The sequence below is a fragment of the Falco cherrug genome, chromosome 6 (genome assembly GCF_023634085.1).
Source record: "Falco cherrug isolate bFalChe1 chromosome 6, bFalChe1.pri, whole genome shotgun sequence".
Taxonomy (NCBI): Eukaryota; Metazoa; Chordata; class Aves; order Falconiformes; family Falconidae; genus Falco; species Falco cherrug.
This window is the reverse complement of record NC_073702.1, coordinates 49824154-49841598: the sequence shown is the minus strand read 5'-3', so window position 1 is coordinate 49841598 and position 17445 is coordinate 49824154. Positions and strand designations below refer to the sequence as shown.

At 40.0% G+C, this 17445-nt stretch overlaps 1 protein-coding gene across 3 annotated transcripts in view; it reads left to right on the top strand.

Annotated features, from left to right (window-relative positions):
• Positions 1 to 17445, top strand: part of PHACTR2 (phosphatase and actin regulator 2) — a 141559-nt gene that overhangs the window by 85762 nt on the left and 38352 nt on the right. For 2 of the 3 annotated variants that reach the window (XM_055713668.1, XM_055713671.1), the window contains exons 2-4: positions 2612 to 2779; positions 13047 to 13127; positions 16110 to 16268. In XM_055713668.1, coding sequence (XP_055569643.1) covers positions 2612 to 2779; positions 13047 to 13127; positions 16110 to 16268 — 408 coding nt within the window. The remainder of the gene's footprint in view (positions 1 to 2611; positions 2780 to 13046; positions 13128 to 16109; positions 16269 to 17445) is intronic. The other variant, XM_055713669.1, reaches the window with a different exon arrangement.

Below are 17445 nucleotides of genomic sequence, written 5' to 3'. Positions count from 1 at the left end.
TCACATCAATAACTCAGCCTTTCTAAGCCATGGGAGACAAGAACAGGTATTTTGTCCTGCTGCTCCAAGGGGAGGGCAGCGTTTTGCTCTAATGAGCTGATGGAGTGCCGCTGCCAGTGAGAGGGTGCTTGGCTCTGGTCCCACAACAGAACTCTGCAGCCAACAGAGCCTCCTCATCTCGTTTCTTTACACTTCTGATTCTTTGGGTTTACTAGCACAGATTTCACAGAGCCACCGTGCCTTTCCACATCCCTTGGCACCATGGGAATCTTGGTCGGGAGGGACCTTGGGAGGACACTCAGTCCAGTCCCTCAGGCAGAGTAGGACAGCAGGGGAGGTCAGCCCTGCCTTGCCTGGCTGAGCCTCCAGAAGCTCCCAAGACCTGCTCCAGTGCTGCACCACCCACCTCCTGGAAGTGTTTTCCAGATGTTTCACCTGACTCTTGCCAGCCGCCAGCTGTGGCCCTGGCATCTTCTTATATTAACGGAAATTGCCAAGATAAATTTAGCTCTCTTATCTTTGTAACTCCCCTTCAAGGAAATGTACTTCTCCCTTAGATCCTCAGTTTTCAGCAGAGGCTTCTGTATTCCGTAGAGGACTGCACTCCCCAGGCAGTGTCCGTAAGCCTAGACAAAAGTGTAATCCCTAATTCCAGGCAGTGCAATCCCTAATTTCAGGCAAGGGACCCCCACAACGGTCCTTCTGCTGCTCCGTGCCCCCCTGTGTCTGCAGAGCTGCACGCTGCCTTTGGTGGTCCTCTCATCCCCAGCTCTAACCTGTCTTCTCTGAGTCTGTAGGTTCATTTTAAGGGAGTCTCAGTTAAAACCTCCCTAAAGGTCGCCCTGTTCTCTAGGGTGCACAAGTGAGGAAGCCAGGGTTTGTGCTCATGCAAGGGGTAGACATAGCCAAGTCCTTACCAGAATCTTGGCTTTTTATATTTGAAGTCCATTTGCATGCTGTTCTTCCATCTTATATCTATGTTATAGACCAGAAAATACCCAAGGAAAACACTTAAATAAAAGCTATACATTGCGATGTATCTGAACAACAGTAATTTATCCTGGAGAAGTTTTCCATCTCTTTGTTCCATATCTCTGACAGTACAGAGTTTGTTACATTTTATGGCATAACTCACTCAGATTTATTGATTTAAATGCTATCATTTTCATATCAATTTATCTCTGGTTTTAACTTTATGGGTTTCAAGGAAGTTATACAATGGATCTTTTTTCCCAGTACTTTATTTCAAAACATTGGAAATAAAGTTTCCTGGACTTTATTTGCATTACGTCAGATTTCTCACAGAAAAGGGTTTTTTTTTTAGCATCCTGGATCAATCTAAAGTCTAGGACAAATATAGGACTCATTAAATGCCATTTGTCTGAGAAACAGAATAATGAGATTGCACCATGATGTTATGTGTCTGAGTATGTATCTTTTTAGCAGTTAGGACACAGGACCAGGATTCAGGAAGCCATTTGGCAAACATGAAATTAAGCACTTAACAATCCTCTGCCTTATATTTTCCATCTGTGAAATGGGGATAGTGATGTTTCCTTCTTTGAATAGCACTTTCTGATTGAATGATCTATGATAATCATGATTACTGTTCGGAGTGACATCAACTCTATTCTGAATTGGTTATAATTAGAATGTTTAGATGAATGAAAGCGATTACAGAGCCTGTATGCCACAAACATTTAAGCCTGTGATTAATTCTATGTATGTAAGGAATTGAAGTTTACTTCAGTGAAGCTGCTCACGTGAATAAGATTAAGCACGTTTAAAGTGTTTGCAGAACCACGAATGGAAGGCTTTAACTCAGTTCTTAAACACAAATAAATAATAGTAGACTTCTCATGGAAATTTCCAGGAAATTTATTTTAACTGTATGCTATGGCATGTTGTGAAATGAGTTTTTAATTTAATTCACAAAACTCAAATGTTACATCCATTAATGATAAATATTGGCTTTCATATCACTCAATATGTTTTCTCAGAAAAGTAATCCTTCTTTTAAGTTTTGGCTACAGCTCAAAAGCTTATTGTTAAATACATTTTGTTAATAAGATGGTTGACTCATGGCAGGCCATGTTGTGAATGACTGATTACCAGGGATATGAAATGGACCTATTTCCATTCTACTGCCAGAACAGTTATCTTGAGAGCTCATTTAGAAAGGATTTGTTTTACTCAAAAGAAATAGTTTATGTTTTTACATTGCAGGGCTTTCATTTTCTGTATGATGACAGCTAGTTATTCAGCTTTACCAAGGATACGGGAAAAGTTGCTCAAATGTATGTTGAAAGAAATTCTGCAGTAGCAATGGGAAACCACAGAACCGTGCAGATGTGCCAGATGCGCATGGTGAGAAGCAAGTTCTGGCCTGCTGCAGCTGAGGTGCTGAGCAGCAGCAAACCCCAGGGCTAGCTGGGGTGGGGGCTGGCTTGTGACCATGAGCTGCAATCAAATGCCCCTTGGCTGCCTTCTGGAACAGAAAACACATGGAGCCACACACAGCCTGTAGCAGTCTGATAGTGGAGGAGTTTAGCTGTTGGGTACCAATTGGTTTTCCATCCTTCAGTGACCTTTACTTTTCTTGTTTATACAGTTGATGGTCTGGATAAGGCTTCAATCGCTAACTCGGATGGACCAGCCCCAGGATCCCAAACTCCTCCCTTCAAGAGGAAGGGCAAACTTTCCACCATTGGCAAAATCTTTAAACCATGGAAATGGCGGAAGAAGAAGACTAGTGACAAATTCAGAGAAACATCAGCAGGTATGTCTGTGGCCCTTTGGTGGCAAATAGTAGGAAACACTGGTGAGGAAAAATGTAACCTTGTTCAGCTTCTGTCCTGAACCTGTCACCAAAATTATGCAATTTATTGTTCACTGTACATTATATTCTTTTGATGTTGACAGTGATCTTTTTTTACCAAGAAACAGTAGGCTTTATGTTACATATCCTCAAATATTTTGGGGATGTCTCTATGTTCTCCTAATAGTCAGTGACTTGGGTTATGGAACAAACCTTGCCTTCACGGGGACAGAAGTTTGATCTGTGCAGAGGAGAGAAACAGACATGGCTGTGCCCAGCAGAAGAACGAGGATCAGCTTTCATTGCCTTCATACAAGCTGCTCTGCCCCTTCACTCCCCTGTTGGCCAAGCTTCCAGGATGGTCTGAAATAAAATGCTGTGATTGAATTATATTCCTTCTGAAAAAGAGGAATATTGAGGGCTGGGATTTAGTCAGGTTTGTTTGGTGCCACCTGAGATGCTCTGGGGTGTCCTGGCTGCTCTCCCAGAAGGTTCCACATCATATTTTCCAACCCTGTGCAGACATCTCCAAAACCCTGGGGCATGTCAAGTGGCTGTGGACACCCACTTTTAGGAAACTGAATGCCACCCTGCATATATGTGTATGTCTCTCTGTGTGTCACAGCTCTGGCCAAGCTTTCTCCAGAAAAATCCCAAACTTCTGTTTTGGGATTCAGACATTTGATGCTGTGCTTTTCTAAACCTGAGTGTAATCAGTCCACTGGGCATCTATGAGTTCTTCAGATTCATTAGCATAGTGCAGGCCCTCTGTCTGCTGTTTTCCATGATCTAGGTAATAAACCCAATACTAATCTCCTAAAGTGTCTTCAGCAGGCTCTCCTGAACTCTTAGGAGTACACTACTTGACATTTTAAACCCAAAGCAACCCCTGACAATTACAGCAAGGAACTCTGTGGTTTTGCAGTGTAACTTATAAACAGTGTAACTTCTAAAATATGCTTTATTTATGCAAAGGGAAAACCCCACCCATCTTCTGTGGTGTCTACATCATTCCAGATACCAGCTGAAGTTTTGGGCAATTTTCTGAGATCTTGAAATCCTTCTCTCAGCCTACTTCTCCTCTTCTTCTTCTTCCCCCCTCCCTCCCTTAATTTTCCTGCTTACCCTGCAACAAGACCCCCACAATTTCTACCACTATTGCAATCAAAAAAATCCTCTCAGTCTGATATCTCCTTCATTGCTTCCAGTTTTCTGCAGCTTCCCCAGTACTTCTACAATATTGCTAGAGAAACGTTATTTCTAGTTAATGACTCCTGAATGCTGTGCAGCTCCTGTTGGATGGCTATGTGATTTTATAGGCAGTGAATTCTTCAGAATAATCACCACTCATAAGCTGTGTATACAGAAATTCCCCAAACTGTCACAACATATTAGCATGTGTTAAATTGTTATGCAATTAAGTAATAATGCCTGTGTCATTTTGCAGTTATTTTTTACAAATTAATATCTGGTAAATTAATGTTAAATACAGTATTTCTTATGTTGTACTGTCTTTCTTTAGAGGGCTTCGGTCCAATCTTACAAGCATAACATCAATTCTTACAATACCAAGGCAAACCATGTGTTCATACTTCATTTACAAGAGGAGGAAATCAGGCACAAAGAAATGAAGGTCAACACTTTCGAAAGTGCTGCCTTAGTTAATTGCTTGTACTTAAATTGCCTGTCTCATGATGGTGTGATCCCTCAAGTCCTTTCAGGGGTGTGGAGAACCCACGGTTCCCATTAGCACTGACTCCAAATGGAGTTACTCAGGACAGTTTATCCCAGGGTGAGCAACTGAAATGCTTAGGAGATGCCTAACAGTAGATGTAATGGACAGAAAACATTAAATCCTCAGAACTGTAATGAATATCAAGCTTTAAAATTATGCTATACATACAAATAGACAAACTTTGAGTCACAAAATACTTTATTCAGGTGCCATACAGCTGGTGGTAGGGGTTGTTATTTCCCTGAACCTTGCTTCATTCATATACCTAGAGCATCGGAGCTACAGTACTATGAACATTACAGCAGATTATGTGAAACATTTTACATTCTGAGTCTGATTTTGCCACTGCGTGCTCCCAAATTGTAACTGTATTTATTACTTTTTCTTAAGAAGAAATTATTGGGAAGCAGCATCCATCTTAACTACCTCAAAAATAATTTTTAAGTGATAATTTGTCTTCCAAGTTCGCTCAGCTGTGTCTGTTTACTTCTACTGCCTCCTGTGTAGGACCAGGTTTGTGATGAACAGATCACAAACCTGATGCAACTGAAAACAAATCCAGCAAAACATAACAAGAAGTACTTTTTGCGCGTTTGTGAAAGTTACCACTTGGATTTGTGTCCTAGCATTGTGATTACTATCAATAAAGCCTGTTGAAGCAGAGAGGAAAAAAGAGACCCACTCTTCTGGGTGACTTACCATTTAGACAAGCTGGGTTTTTTTCATTTGAGCTGTGGTTTTGCAGCGCTGCCTTTAAGGTCTGGAAGCTAAAAGAGTAATATAGAGCTCGTCTTTCTTTTTTTAAAGTTACAGCTTTATTTTATGATCAGTCTTTTCTTGAAAAAGGAGAGCACCAGTGTGCAAACAGAAATTCAAAACAGTTAGGAGAATTTGTGCTACAAATTGGCAGAACAGAGTTGATGGTGAAAGATTAGTATAGTCCATAGATCATATAAGTAGGAGCTCTTTTGGTCAGTTGAATACACAGTTGTATATAATGATGTATTGAAAAGTAGAAGGTAATTATCTGCACAACGAAGTATTTTTGTAAGTGGTATAGCAAGCAGATGGGAAAAGTCCAGTGCAGGAGGAGGTAACACTTAGTGGACTAAGTGAAGTCGCTGCTCTAAGTCCAATCACAAGACTTCATATTTGGTAGTCTTTTGTGGCAAAAAAAGCAACTAACAGGAGTGATTCACTAGTGTATCTAGAAGTATTAACTTCTATATAGGCTTTTAAATTATCTTGGAAAACCTTTCATTTTTTACTTCATTGTTTAGCTAGCGTCCTTCTAGGTAGCCATGTAGCACATACCAGGCTTTTATACAGTGTACACTGCCATTATATTTAATAACATAATGTAAAACAGCTAATAAAACACAAAACCACTCCAATGCTCTGAATTATATAAACTACAGTGTGTCAGTGCTTGTATAGTTTGTGATGAGTAAGTATGCAAAATTTAATGTATGTCTTGGTGAACAGAACTTGAGATGTTATATAAGAGATTTGGGAACTTCTGATATTTGTTCATTATTCAGTGGATTGATTTTTTTTCTCCAAGGAGTACATATGCTCTATTTTTAATAAGTTTCTGCTTATGCATGCTGCTACAGTGTAAAATTTGATTTATTTAAATTATACAAACATTGTGACATAGGGAATTAATTTCAGGTTTTCAAAACTTCTGTATTATTTTGTACATTCAGTCTGTCAGCTTGTATTTGTGTGCCCCAGTTTACATGCATTTTGTCAACCATTAAAATATTTAGTGCTTTTTTTTTCCCCTTAAAGTGAACATCTAGGAGTTATGTAGTATCTGAAAATCTTGACTTTCACCTCAAAGATAGCATGACTGGCTTTGTAAGCTGGGGAGATGAGAAGAAAGTGAATCTGGATGATATGAGTTGTAAGAGTTCTGTAAGTAAAGGAAAGGTTCCCAAATTATTTTCCCCAAAAATTTCATATGAGAGTTTTACCCCTTGTGACTCTTAAAGATGTAACCTACACATTCAGGCATTTGGCTGTGCGAAAGTGGCGCAAGGACAGTTCCCAGAGCTTTTCTGTTGAGAAAGAAGATTGTATCTAAGTATTGACTGTTCTCCACAGAGTGAAGACTCGGAGTACCTCTTCAGGGCAAATCTATCTTATAGCCTTTCTTAGGTGTCATTGACATTTACCCTCCTGTCTACATACAAGATACGCATTTTCTCCCAAGCCTGGCTGTGCTTTCCGACCTATGCCACAGCATGTCGTGGGCTTTTATTCATGCTGGTTGCTCATTAGTAGTCCTAGTAGTGCTTATAGGAGTGGACCGGAGTAAGTCATTTATGCGTTGACTTCCAGCGCCCTCCTGCAGTTCCTTCCCTGTCTTGGAAGGAAATGCAGATGACCTCCCCACGTATTTCCATGTAGAGAATCACAGGGATAAATTGTACTCTTCTGCAGTACTAAGGGTAAGGGTTGTGTCTCCAGAAATTCCAGAAACAGACAGGGTGCCGGCCTCAGCTGCACCATGAATAAGCTATAGCTTTTCAGTGCCAATCAAGTTAGCTTGCAGTGAAAGCATGGCTTTACGTGCTTGAGGACTGTTTTGCTGTCAGGAAACCCTGCAGCTGTAGGGAGATCCCATCTGCTGTTAACCTCCATGTTTGTAAGGTATGGAATCACTTATGTTTGTGTATGCGCTTCACGTGCGAAGCTGGAATTTGAGATCAAAAGTAGTTTGGATTGCATTTATCCTGCCTCAGATGGTAGATTCAGAGAGGAAAAAAAGTAAAAAAATAGTTATCCGTATATTTCTTGAGGAAACAGACCCAGGACCAATGGAGACTGAGAAGATGCATTTACTTGGCAAGTTGCCCCTTGTTGCGTGCTAACTGAAACTTGCTTATCTGACTTGAGAAAGAAATGGGAAAACATCCATACAAAATTGAAGTCCTACAGGAAATCCTCTTCCTCAGACTACTTGATCAGAGATGTATTTACATTACAGAACACGGGGTGTGCGTGTATGTGTGTGTGCCTGTGTGCATCTTACGCGCAGGAAGCCCATTTCCTGGCCTGAGACCATGGGAGACATTACCATGATTGTCATATTTATTGCCTATCTTCTTCACAGGGCTACAAATTGATAAATCTGTGTGCAGCTAAAGAGTTTCTTCTCAGACAGAACGCATGCTATTGCAAAGAACTCATTGCTTTTGCTGGGTTTTCAATAGGCTTTTTGAAATAGGTTCTTGCTAGCGCCTTGCCAGGGCGTGTACCGTGCAGTGCTTTCACAAAATCTCACCCAGCTGTCTTATGCTAGCAACTGAAAGAGGTTCATAAACAGCAAATACCACAAACATGAAAAAAAGGATGGAGGACTAGATGTGGAAGTATTTGTGCCAATGTGGGAATGATGGTTGGAATTTTTTCCTTTAGCAACATACTTTCCATGCTGTATCTCAGAAAATCTGTTCTCTGGGCACTGGTTGTCTACTTTCTGCCTAGAGAGCTTTCAAAATTAAGTAAAAACAAACAAAAAATGGCATCATCTCAAGGGTTTCTCCCCTCCACAATGTTTTGCTGTGAAGGAAAGGAAGGCAGCAGTTTGTGTCTTGGCACGAAGCAGATGCCACTTCAAAGTTCCACTGCAAGAGTATATGCAGACAGGCAGCAGTAAGCAATTTTAGCTCTTACTAGGTCAGATTAAAATTAAAAATCTGAATTCTCTCAAGCTTCTCTTGGAAGAGCAAAACTAAAGACTGGATAATATCCAGAATCTCACAGCTCTCTTGAGTCAGAGAATGGTTTTTAAGACTGCCTGAGTTTGTAGCTGCTGAATATCATCACTAAGCAGTCTCTTTTGAGGGGTTAGGGAGGGAGGGACGGAAACTGCTTTCTGAGGTAAACTGTTCATATGATTAGTGTTACTGCTATTTGTACTGGGCTAAAAATGCAAATGTTTGTGGGAACCCTTGGACAAGTAAGGTTTACTCAGGTCAATGAGGGATGCATATAGTGTGATAAATACACGTGCTTTCTGACAGTTAGACCTGAAGTCAGGGCAAGCTTTGCTTTTGACTGCAGCAGGGGAAGGATTTTGATGTGGGATTTTTTGTGTCTGCTGGAGCATAATGTGTGACAGTAGAGTCCACTTCACATCAGCCTTCCTCAGCAGGACGGTCAGGACTGACTTGTTTGTGTAATCGGTCTCAATACATACCTGTATACAGATGGGGAAATTGTTATTTCCATTTCATGATTGCTTACCGTTATGAACAATGTGTTGCTGTTAATGTTGAAATGTTATATATAGTCACATTTTTGTATATACACATATATATCTATATATCATATATATCACAGACACATGGTAAGATATTTATATTTGCAGATTTATATACACATTATTATATACACATATGACAGAAAAGATTTGTAGTAATAACCTCAGCTGGTCACTCGGATTAAGAATGTCGACATCATGGTGGTACGCCTAACAGTATTTATCATATATGTGTTTGAGGATAGGAATAGTCATATACTCCTTAGTGAGGAATAGGTAGTAACTTGTAAGGTCAGAGACTGCAAAAATGATGATCAGCAGGAACACAGAGGCAAAGGTGCGTTTATGGAAGAAGGAAATAGGTATCATATTGTGGCAAGTTCTACTAGAAGAATAAGGAAGAGGAGAGAGGTAAGTCTGGAAACCAAAGATACGAAGTTTAAATTTCTTCAAGTGAAGGAGAAAGACCCAGATGATGAAGTCATGACAGCTGGTGAGAGGAGGGAGCACACGAAGCAGAACAGTGGTGGAAGCGCCCAGCTACAGTCCTCTCCCTCTACTGAGCTCAGGAGACTGAGCTATTTCTAAGGTGATGAATAGTGATACCCATCCCAGGTGGTTCTGGTAGATGATAATTGTTTCTACAGTTGTCTGTGCCATTAGCTCAGCAGCAGATGGCCCATAGTCCTAGCTGTACTTCTGTTGATTAGATATTTTGAACTGTAAATTGGAAATTCAGCTAGAATTCCTATGCTTTGGGTTGCTTGGTTGTTCATTTTATTTATCACAATTTTAATATGGGAAATTACACCTGAAAAGGTACCTCAAATTAAACACTTAACAAATGTCAGCTTGTGTGGTATTACGACTTTTATCTTTCTATGCCCTAAGTTGCCTGTCCATACAGTGATAACACCTTTGCATCTCACGTGGGCATCAAGGAGAACATACTGGGTTTGGTTCACTCCGTTGTTGGGTGTGTTCAAATTAATGTTTAGATTGTTCCTTAGATGACGTTTGGGCCATAGAATGAAAGGTAAGGTTAAAAATCTAAGCAAATAAATTGTTCATTGAACACAGCGCAGTCTGTATCCTAAACAAGGCAGGGATGGCAAAAGTAAACTATATAACAAACAAATAAAAGCTGTACCATCTGCACATTCATTAACCTTTGTCCAAACATTTCCTGACTTTTGAATGCTTGAATTTGTAACTTTGATGAGAGTTTACTGAAACATAGCAGTAGTCAAATGTGATTAGCTCGAGTGAGTAGTTTGTGACTCTTAAAACTCACTGTCGTTGGGCTGTGATAATCAAAATACTTGACTCTGTAAATGTGGAATGTGTTGTATAGTCCAAAGTCTGTAATAAGCAGTAAATTATAATGAAGAGTCCACCCTGGCTAAATAGCACCCAGTATAGGTTCATAATTAGACAAGCTGCTCATTCCTCTTATGCAAGGGGACATATTTTTGGTCACTTTGATTTAGATTAAAATTCTGACTTTTTCTTTGTAGGAATTAAATTATATGATACTCACAGTGAATGCTAGCATGATTTATAATGTTCTTTCCATGGGCCAAGTAATATTTTAAATAAATTATCTTTTCAAGCTGAATTAACTGAGCTGCATCAGTTTAAATAAAAACATTACTCATGGCTAGCATTTTAGATGATGAAGGATTGGAGCTTAAGCTTCTTATCTCTTTGTAATTTTTCTAATCTGTGAAATGGAGATAGTTATGTCTAAGGGATGTTATGAAACCTATGTAATGTTAATAAAATGATTTGAGGTCTTCCAGTAAAAGTGTAAGGAGTTAATTGTCTTTTAATGCCAATTGACATTTTCCATGATAATTAATTTGATACAGTTGTTAATTCAGTGTTGCAGAACTGAAAAAATGCATCATCCTGAAAACTAGAGAGACATTGATGAGGGGGTCTGATTCAGTGTTCTTGAACTTGGTGTAAAGAGTATCATTGTTTTCAAGTGGTATTGGATTAAGTTCTACAAATAAATGTATGAGAGCTCACCTGATTTGACTGCCCCCAAGAAAACAAATGTGAAAAGGAAGCAGATAGGAAAAATAGTAGGAAGTAAATAATACCTCTAAAGATGATATAATAATAAGAGAATATTTATATTGCCAGCAACAAAACAGGTATAAAGTATATGTGTGAAATGGTTGTCGTTGGGGTCTATGTTAAAGGATATTTCACTCTGCTTGTAAATCCTGGCTTTCTAGAAAGATTAAGACCCTCCATCTGTGCCTGCCCACGTAGTCCTCTGACTTCATGGCCCCTGTCTCTTTTAAAGCAGTCTCCATGGGATGAAGTGTTCACCTACATGGAGAAACCCTTTGCAAGAATAGGGCACACTCCTGTGCTTTGTTTGCTGTGCCAATGTGACACACACTTGCAAGGCATATACCTTAAAAAAATAATGGGAAAAAACCTGGAAAAGCTGTTGAGTAATTTAGGATTGGGACCCGAGGCAGTCTAACCTGATCTAACTTGGGGCTGCTCCTCTGTCCAAGGAGGCTGGCTTATATGGAGAGCCTGCAGGGCTCCTTTCTATTGCCAGAATGTGATTTGAATGCCGTGAAGGTTTGACCTTTAACAGACACATCCCACAAAATACCCGAGCATATAAACACAGACCCAACGCCAGTTTACATGTTCGCGAGCCAGTACTGTTTGCATTCATGAGCTGTTGGTCTCATAGGCATGGGTAGCTTGAACTGGGCTGATCAAAATAGTTACAGCCCCCGGTTCTTCTGCCAGGAGTTGGTGCTATTTTGGCAGGGAAATTCATCCCATGCAGAGCAGTCGCTGAATCTTTGCACTTTGCTGTGTGAGAAATAAAACCGGTGCTATAAATTTGAGAAATGCAGAATCTACTTCATCTTCTGTTTAACCATCTCCTTCCCTGGCAGAGAAGGGGGGTGGGGAGCTGTGAGCAGAGATGCCTTCAGGTGTCTGAGGCCAGCCAGCCCATCTGTGAGTCAGCAGCTGGAGTTACGTGCTGCGGAGAAAGATGTTTTGCTATGCATGGAGGGTGACTTCCTCAGAGCTGCCTTCTCTGTGCCTCTGCAGGAGCCGGCACTTCGCCATGTGGCTGTTCACTCCAACTGGGCTGGTGCGCGTGAGATTGACAATACTTCTTGCAGTATTTAATCTGCATAAAGCAATTAGACTGGTCCTAAGCAGTGTTTGAATTAGTTGATGAGATAAATGACCCTGTCCCATAGCATTAATAGGATGAAATCTAGCGCGGCTGAAGCTTTGCTGCGTACCCCTTGCCCTGAGCTCGAGCTCCAGACGTCACTTGGGTTTTTGATGATTGTGTGTAAATATAATCAGCATGGGAGATTAACTTTTCCTGACAGAGAAGACAGGATTTTACAAGTGATGCTCACATTTTATGGACCATGCACCATGGTTCAATGGATCATTACAGTGGCCTCCCAGATCACTGACCAAATGTTGTGTTGGTTTGGCGTGGGTGCAGTGGTGAGCTATTCCATTTTGCCATCTGTAAGTGCTTTTCCCTATAAAACCATTTAGAATTTTTCCCATGGGAAATAAACGTAATAATTAAAATGCTTCCTGTCACAGTCTTTTTTTGTGTGTTGTATGCTTCTTTTTTTTAAGCTAAAAACAGGATGCTGCATTTGTTTCCATGAAAGCCAACCAGCCTGGATGAGGATGTTATTCCCTTTCAGAACACAATTTTCTTGCTCCTGTTTAAGGTTGTGTTGGGGTTTTTTTCCTTTAAAACAGTGTGTATGTTGCAAAGGCTAGTCTTTGAGTTGCTTGATCTGAGCAGGATTTGTCTCCCTCAAGTCAAAACAGATGTAGGTATCTCCAGCTGAGCTAGTCAACCCTGTCAATGGGAACGAGGTGCTTTTACATGTTAAATGCAATAATTTTCATAATGAGTTCAATTTCACTCTGAAAGTACCTTTTTCCATTGACTGTAAAAGAAGCCTCATGGAGTCTGGCTCAGCTGAAGGTATTGAATCGTATGAATCCCCACCTTCTGTGCCTGGAATCGTGGGACTGTTTTCGGAGAGTGTCCATGAAAACCCAGACCACTTCTGCAGAATTAGAGGAAACAAGATTTCTCAGGATTTCTATAAAATAATATTTTTTCTACATTTTTTACAAGCATTGGCAGTACGAGAATAAATCTATTCTTAACTGTGCTTTTTCTTTAGTGTTGGAAAGGAAGATTTCGACAAGACAAAGCAGAGAGGAGCTGATAAGAAGGGGAGTGCTGAAGGAAATGCCTGAGCAAGGTGATAACATGTTACCTAGAATTTAGCCCCCAAGTGCTAAACATGGGTGATACAGCCACTGTTGCATTGTTTCCATGTAGTATAAATAGGTATGAGGAGACAAAGCTGAGGAGTGTGAGAGGCAATTTGGACCAGTTGACAAAGAGCTAAAGTTGGTGTGAAAGGATTTGTGTTCTGTAGCTGCTCCTGCCATAGGTACACCATCTGACTTCTGGTGATATCCTTAAGTATTTTGATGCTTCCTGTAAATAATGTGACTCCTGTGGTTCCTACTTAACTATTTTCCAGAATTATTTTGAGCTAGTGATTAACCTATTTTTTGAGTCAAGGTCTGCTGTCTAAAGCAACTGAAGTACAACATGAGAATTTTGGCTGAAAAATTACAGGCTTTGGGACCCCAAGCAAATGAATAGCATCCTTTTCAGGTATCAGAAAGCACCAGCGTGGGGATTATACAAATCCCACCACTGTCACACAGACCACAGTCACAAATGGCACAAACATAAAACTGTAGGGAAGACACCGCTTTTTTCAAAATGCTGTAAGGTTTAGTAACTGATATTAACCAGAATTTGACTTTGTAAAAACATGAGTAAACCATTGTTAATACCTCTGTGCTACATACATCTGATTATGTTTCTAGTGGTATATATTATATTATATTATATTATATATTACATATTCAGTCTTCTATAAGTCCAAATCAAATAAAAGCCAAGTGAGTAAAATAATTTTCTGTAGCTTAAAATTAAACCACTTGTCGTTTTGTCAAGGAGTTTAAGAACTCCATGATTTTCAAAAATATTTTTATCCTAGAAATTCTGATACTCTGCCTGAGCTGAAGAATCATGAAAGTATCAATGTGTATGGTTTCTGTTGTACACATTGATAAGTAAAGGGCTTGTTTGTTGACATGTGACATCACTTGTCTTTATAGTGACTAATTACCAGACTATGATGTTCAGCATAGCTGGCTTCTGAACTTGTCTCTGCCACTGTCTTTGATGTAAAACAAGACATGTAAACTCTCTATACCTCAGTTTGTCCATTTGTGAATTTGTTATGTTTTTTGCTACCTGCTTTACTGGGGAGCTGCCTGACTTTGTCCATTGATGGCTGTAAATTGCATTTAGACTGCTGGAACAGTTAATGAAATGTGTTAATATTTTCAGGTTGTTACAGTCTGAATGTAATGCTATCATTCTTGCTAAAAGTATGCTTGCTTTGGTCATCAGTGTTCTTGACCCTCTACTCCATTCTTAAAAGGGGATGAGACTTTGGATCCCTTACGGAGATGGAGCAAAGTGAGAAAACGATGTAAAGATGAACAACTTTCTCCCCTTCCTCCTGTCTTAAGAAGGCCATCAATCCAGTCTGTGTTGCCTTCATCACATTGTACTTCATGTCTGATGAAAATTGTAAATTTTAAGGAGTGTTTTAAAAGAATATAGGACTGGTTTGAAGGTGCTAAAAATTGAGATATAAGAAACAGTAATTGAGCAGTGTGAAGGTAGTTAGAACAAATGGCTATGGAGATGAAAGCTAGATGAGGAAATTACGTGGAGTCTTGAAATATGGGAGGTAAGAAATGTGAAGCAGTGACAGTGTTTCACATGGGATGAAGAAGAACAAAGCAGAAAGTGGCAAATGCCACTCGGAGGGAGGAGGTGTTTGCAGAACCATGATATGTAAGAGGTGGGAACGCCAGATGTGGAGGTAGAGAGAAAAGAATGGATTTATGAACGTCTGGAAGAGAGTCTGAAGAAACTGAATGTTGCGGTAAGGTAAGAAGGAAGCCTTGTGCAACCGTCAGCTGTAGTGAATGAAACAAGGTTAAGAACGCAGAACTTAGTTTTTACGCATCAAGTTGAAGTTAGTGTGTGGGTGAGAGTGAAACCATCAGTTTAACCCATGGAGCACCCAAGGTGGTAAGAGAGTGTCTGCATAATTGTGTTGAAACCAGGGAAGTGCCAAATATCCTGGTCTGATAGCACACAGCAAGGCAAAGGAGGAGTAGAAGAGAGTGGAATTACCAGGATTAATGAAGAATCAGCTAGAAGAACTAGAAGAGACACCAAGTAGATTTGTGTAATGTTTGGATGGACAGCAAGAGAATCGCGCAGGAGGAGAGTGATCATGATCATCTACATGAACTGCAGGTGGGGTGTGAGCAACATAAGGATAACAAGCTTTAGAAATGACCAGAGAATAAAATCGGTAGCAATTTTAAAATGCATGGAACAGAGAACAGAAATCAGTACATAAGAGAAGAGAGAAAACTGAGAACCAGCCAGAGCATGTAGCATTTTCAGAAATATAGAGACAAATAAGGAAGAGAAAAGTTTTTTTCAGGATTTGAAAAAACCTCATAGCTGAGGTAGTCTGGGTAAGGAAGTAAAATAACATCAGAGCTGGGAAAGAATTTTACTTGCAGAATTTAATAATGGTATGATACATGATACAAGAAGACTTCACCTTGGTTCTTAAGACTGGGTAATGACTTTGTGACCTATTTTATTGATTACATGGCACACTGAGAACTTCTGTCTGAATTCTGGCTGATTTACCTACTGGGATGCACCACAGTATTCCTGCAAGTCTGCCCCCTCATTGTCCAGCTTTGGGGCATGTTGGAACACATTGCAGCTCCCTTGTGGTCCACGCACACATTTCTTTGCTGTGTAAACCAAGATGCAGGGACGAAGTGAACGGGATGCTAACCTGTACAGACACGAAACTGGACCTCAAAACACGCATGCCCTTCCAGGCCTGCAGAGGTGTCCACCTGAAGAAAGTGGAAGCCTATAGAGTTTGTTTACAGAGTTACCTTTCAGAGCAGATCTGCAGCCTGATGTTTCACATTTCAGTAAGTCTTTCTGCTTTGCTTCCATGGAAACTTGAAAGCAGAGGGATGCTGTGTGTTGATAATAGGTGCTAGAAAAGCAATTAAACTAAGCAATAGCTTTTTAATTTTCATTTCAGATGGTGATGTAACAGTAAATTTTGAAACTTCGAATGGACACACCATAGCCATTGGTGAAGAAACCATACGGGAAGAAAATGTAGTAAAAGCCAGTGCAGATAATGGTACTTTATCAGAGAAAGTGTCGGCATTGGAAGGGAAAAAAGAAGATCAGAAAGGTAAATAAACACCTTCTTCACACATTGTTTTTTACCTACTTAAAATATTAACATGTTCTTCTATTAACACCAATACATGCTGTGAGTTCTGTTCTGCCACAAGGATGCCAGCAGAACCTGCGGAGAAGATAAAGACTTGTGAAACATCAGTATTTCATCACTGGTAGGCATGCCTTTTACTGTGGGTATAGTAAGATCATAAAGAGAAGCATGGTCTGAGCATGAAAACGTGTGTAAGGATGTTTCATTTCTAAATTCAATGTGAGCCTTTCCTAGCCATGGCAAGCTTTGGTTTCAGGTATTCCTTTTGCAAAAGAAGACACCAAGTGCATTTGCATCACCTTGCAATATTGTTGTAGGAGTGGCTCATGGCTTGACTATTCAAAAATATTTAAGCCACTTAAAAACCATGTATCATTTTGAAAGTAACCTCAGTGACTCATTCCTGCTGGTTTTCATTAAATCTTAAACGCTTGCAGCCCAGCTCTTCAGAAATATTCAAGGGTCTGTATCACTACCGCAAACTGAACCTAGGCCATTTATGGAAAATGTCCTTGATGACTGTAGAGTTTTTCTATAGATGTATTGCAGTAAATGCTCCTAAATATTTAGCAGTCCTGGAGTCCATATTAATTTTAATACTTTTACTCAGATCTACCTTGGTAACAGCAGTTTGACTGAGTAAGGGAAAAGTAAAGATTAATGTGGAATCACAGCATTTGGACCAGTTTTATTTTCTTTCTCTAGCATCTTGAATAACGCAGCACTTACTTTCCCTGTCAAAAAGTGTTCTTAAATACTATTCCATTTATTGGATTTTCCTAGAGGAAAGAGCAAAGATAAGAAAGATCAAGAACTTCCATGTCCGGCTGTAAGACTGAGCAGCCTTTCCAATGTCTTCTAGTAACCTTACCTAGTGATGAATGAGCCTCTGGAGGTTGAGAGGGTCAGTTTGGCTAACACAAAAATTTGAATTCTTCTCTGAGCTATGTAAATCACTTGACTATGTAAAAAGTGGCTGGATGTCCAACGAGAACTGCCTTTCTTATGAGATTTCTAGTACTTCCTGTCTCCCAACAAGACAGAAATACACGATTAGCCTTTTTCATGGCATTTAGATACATCTATCTTTTGGTGCCAAGTAGAACCAGATGTGTATTGGGTCAGGGGAAAAGAG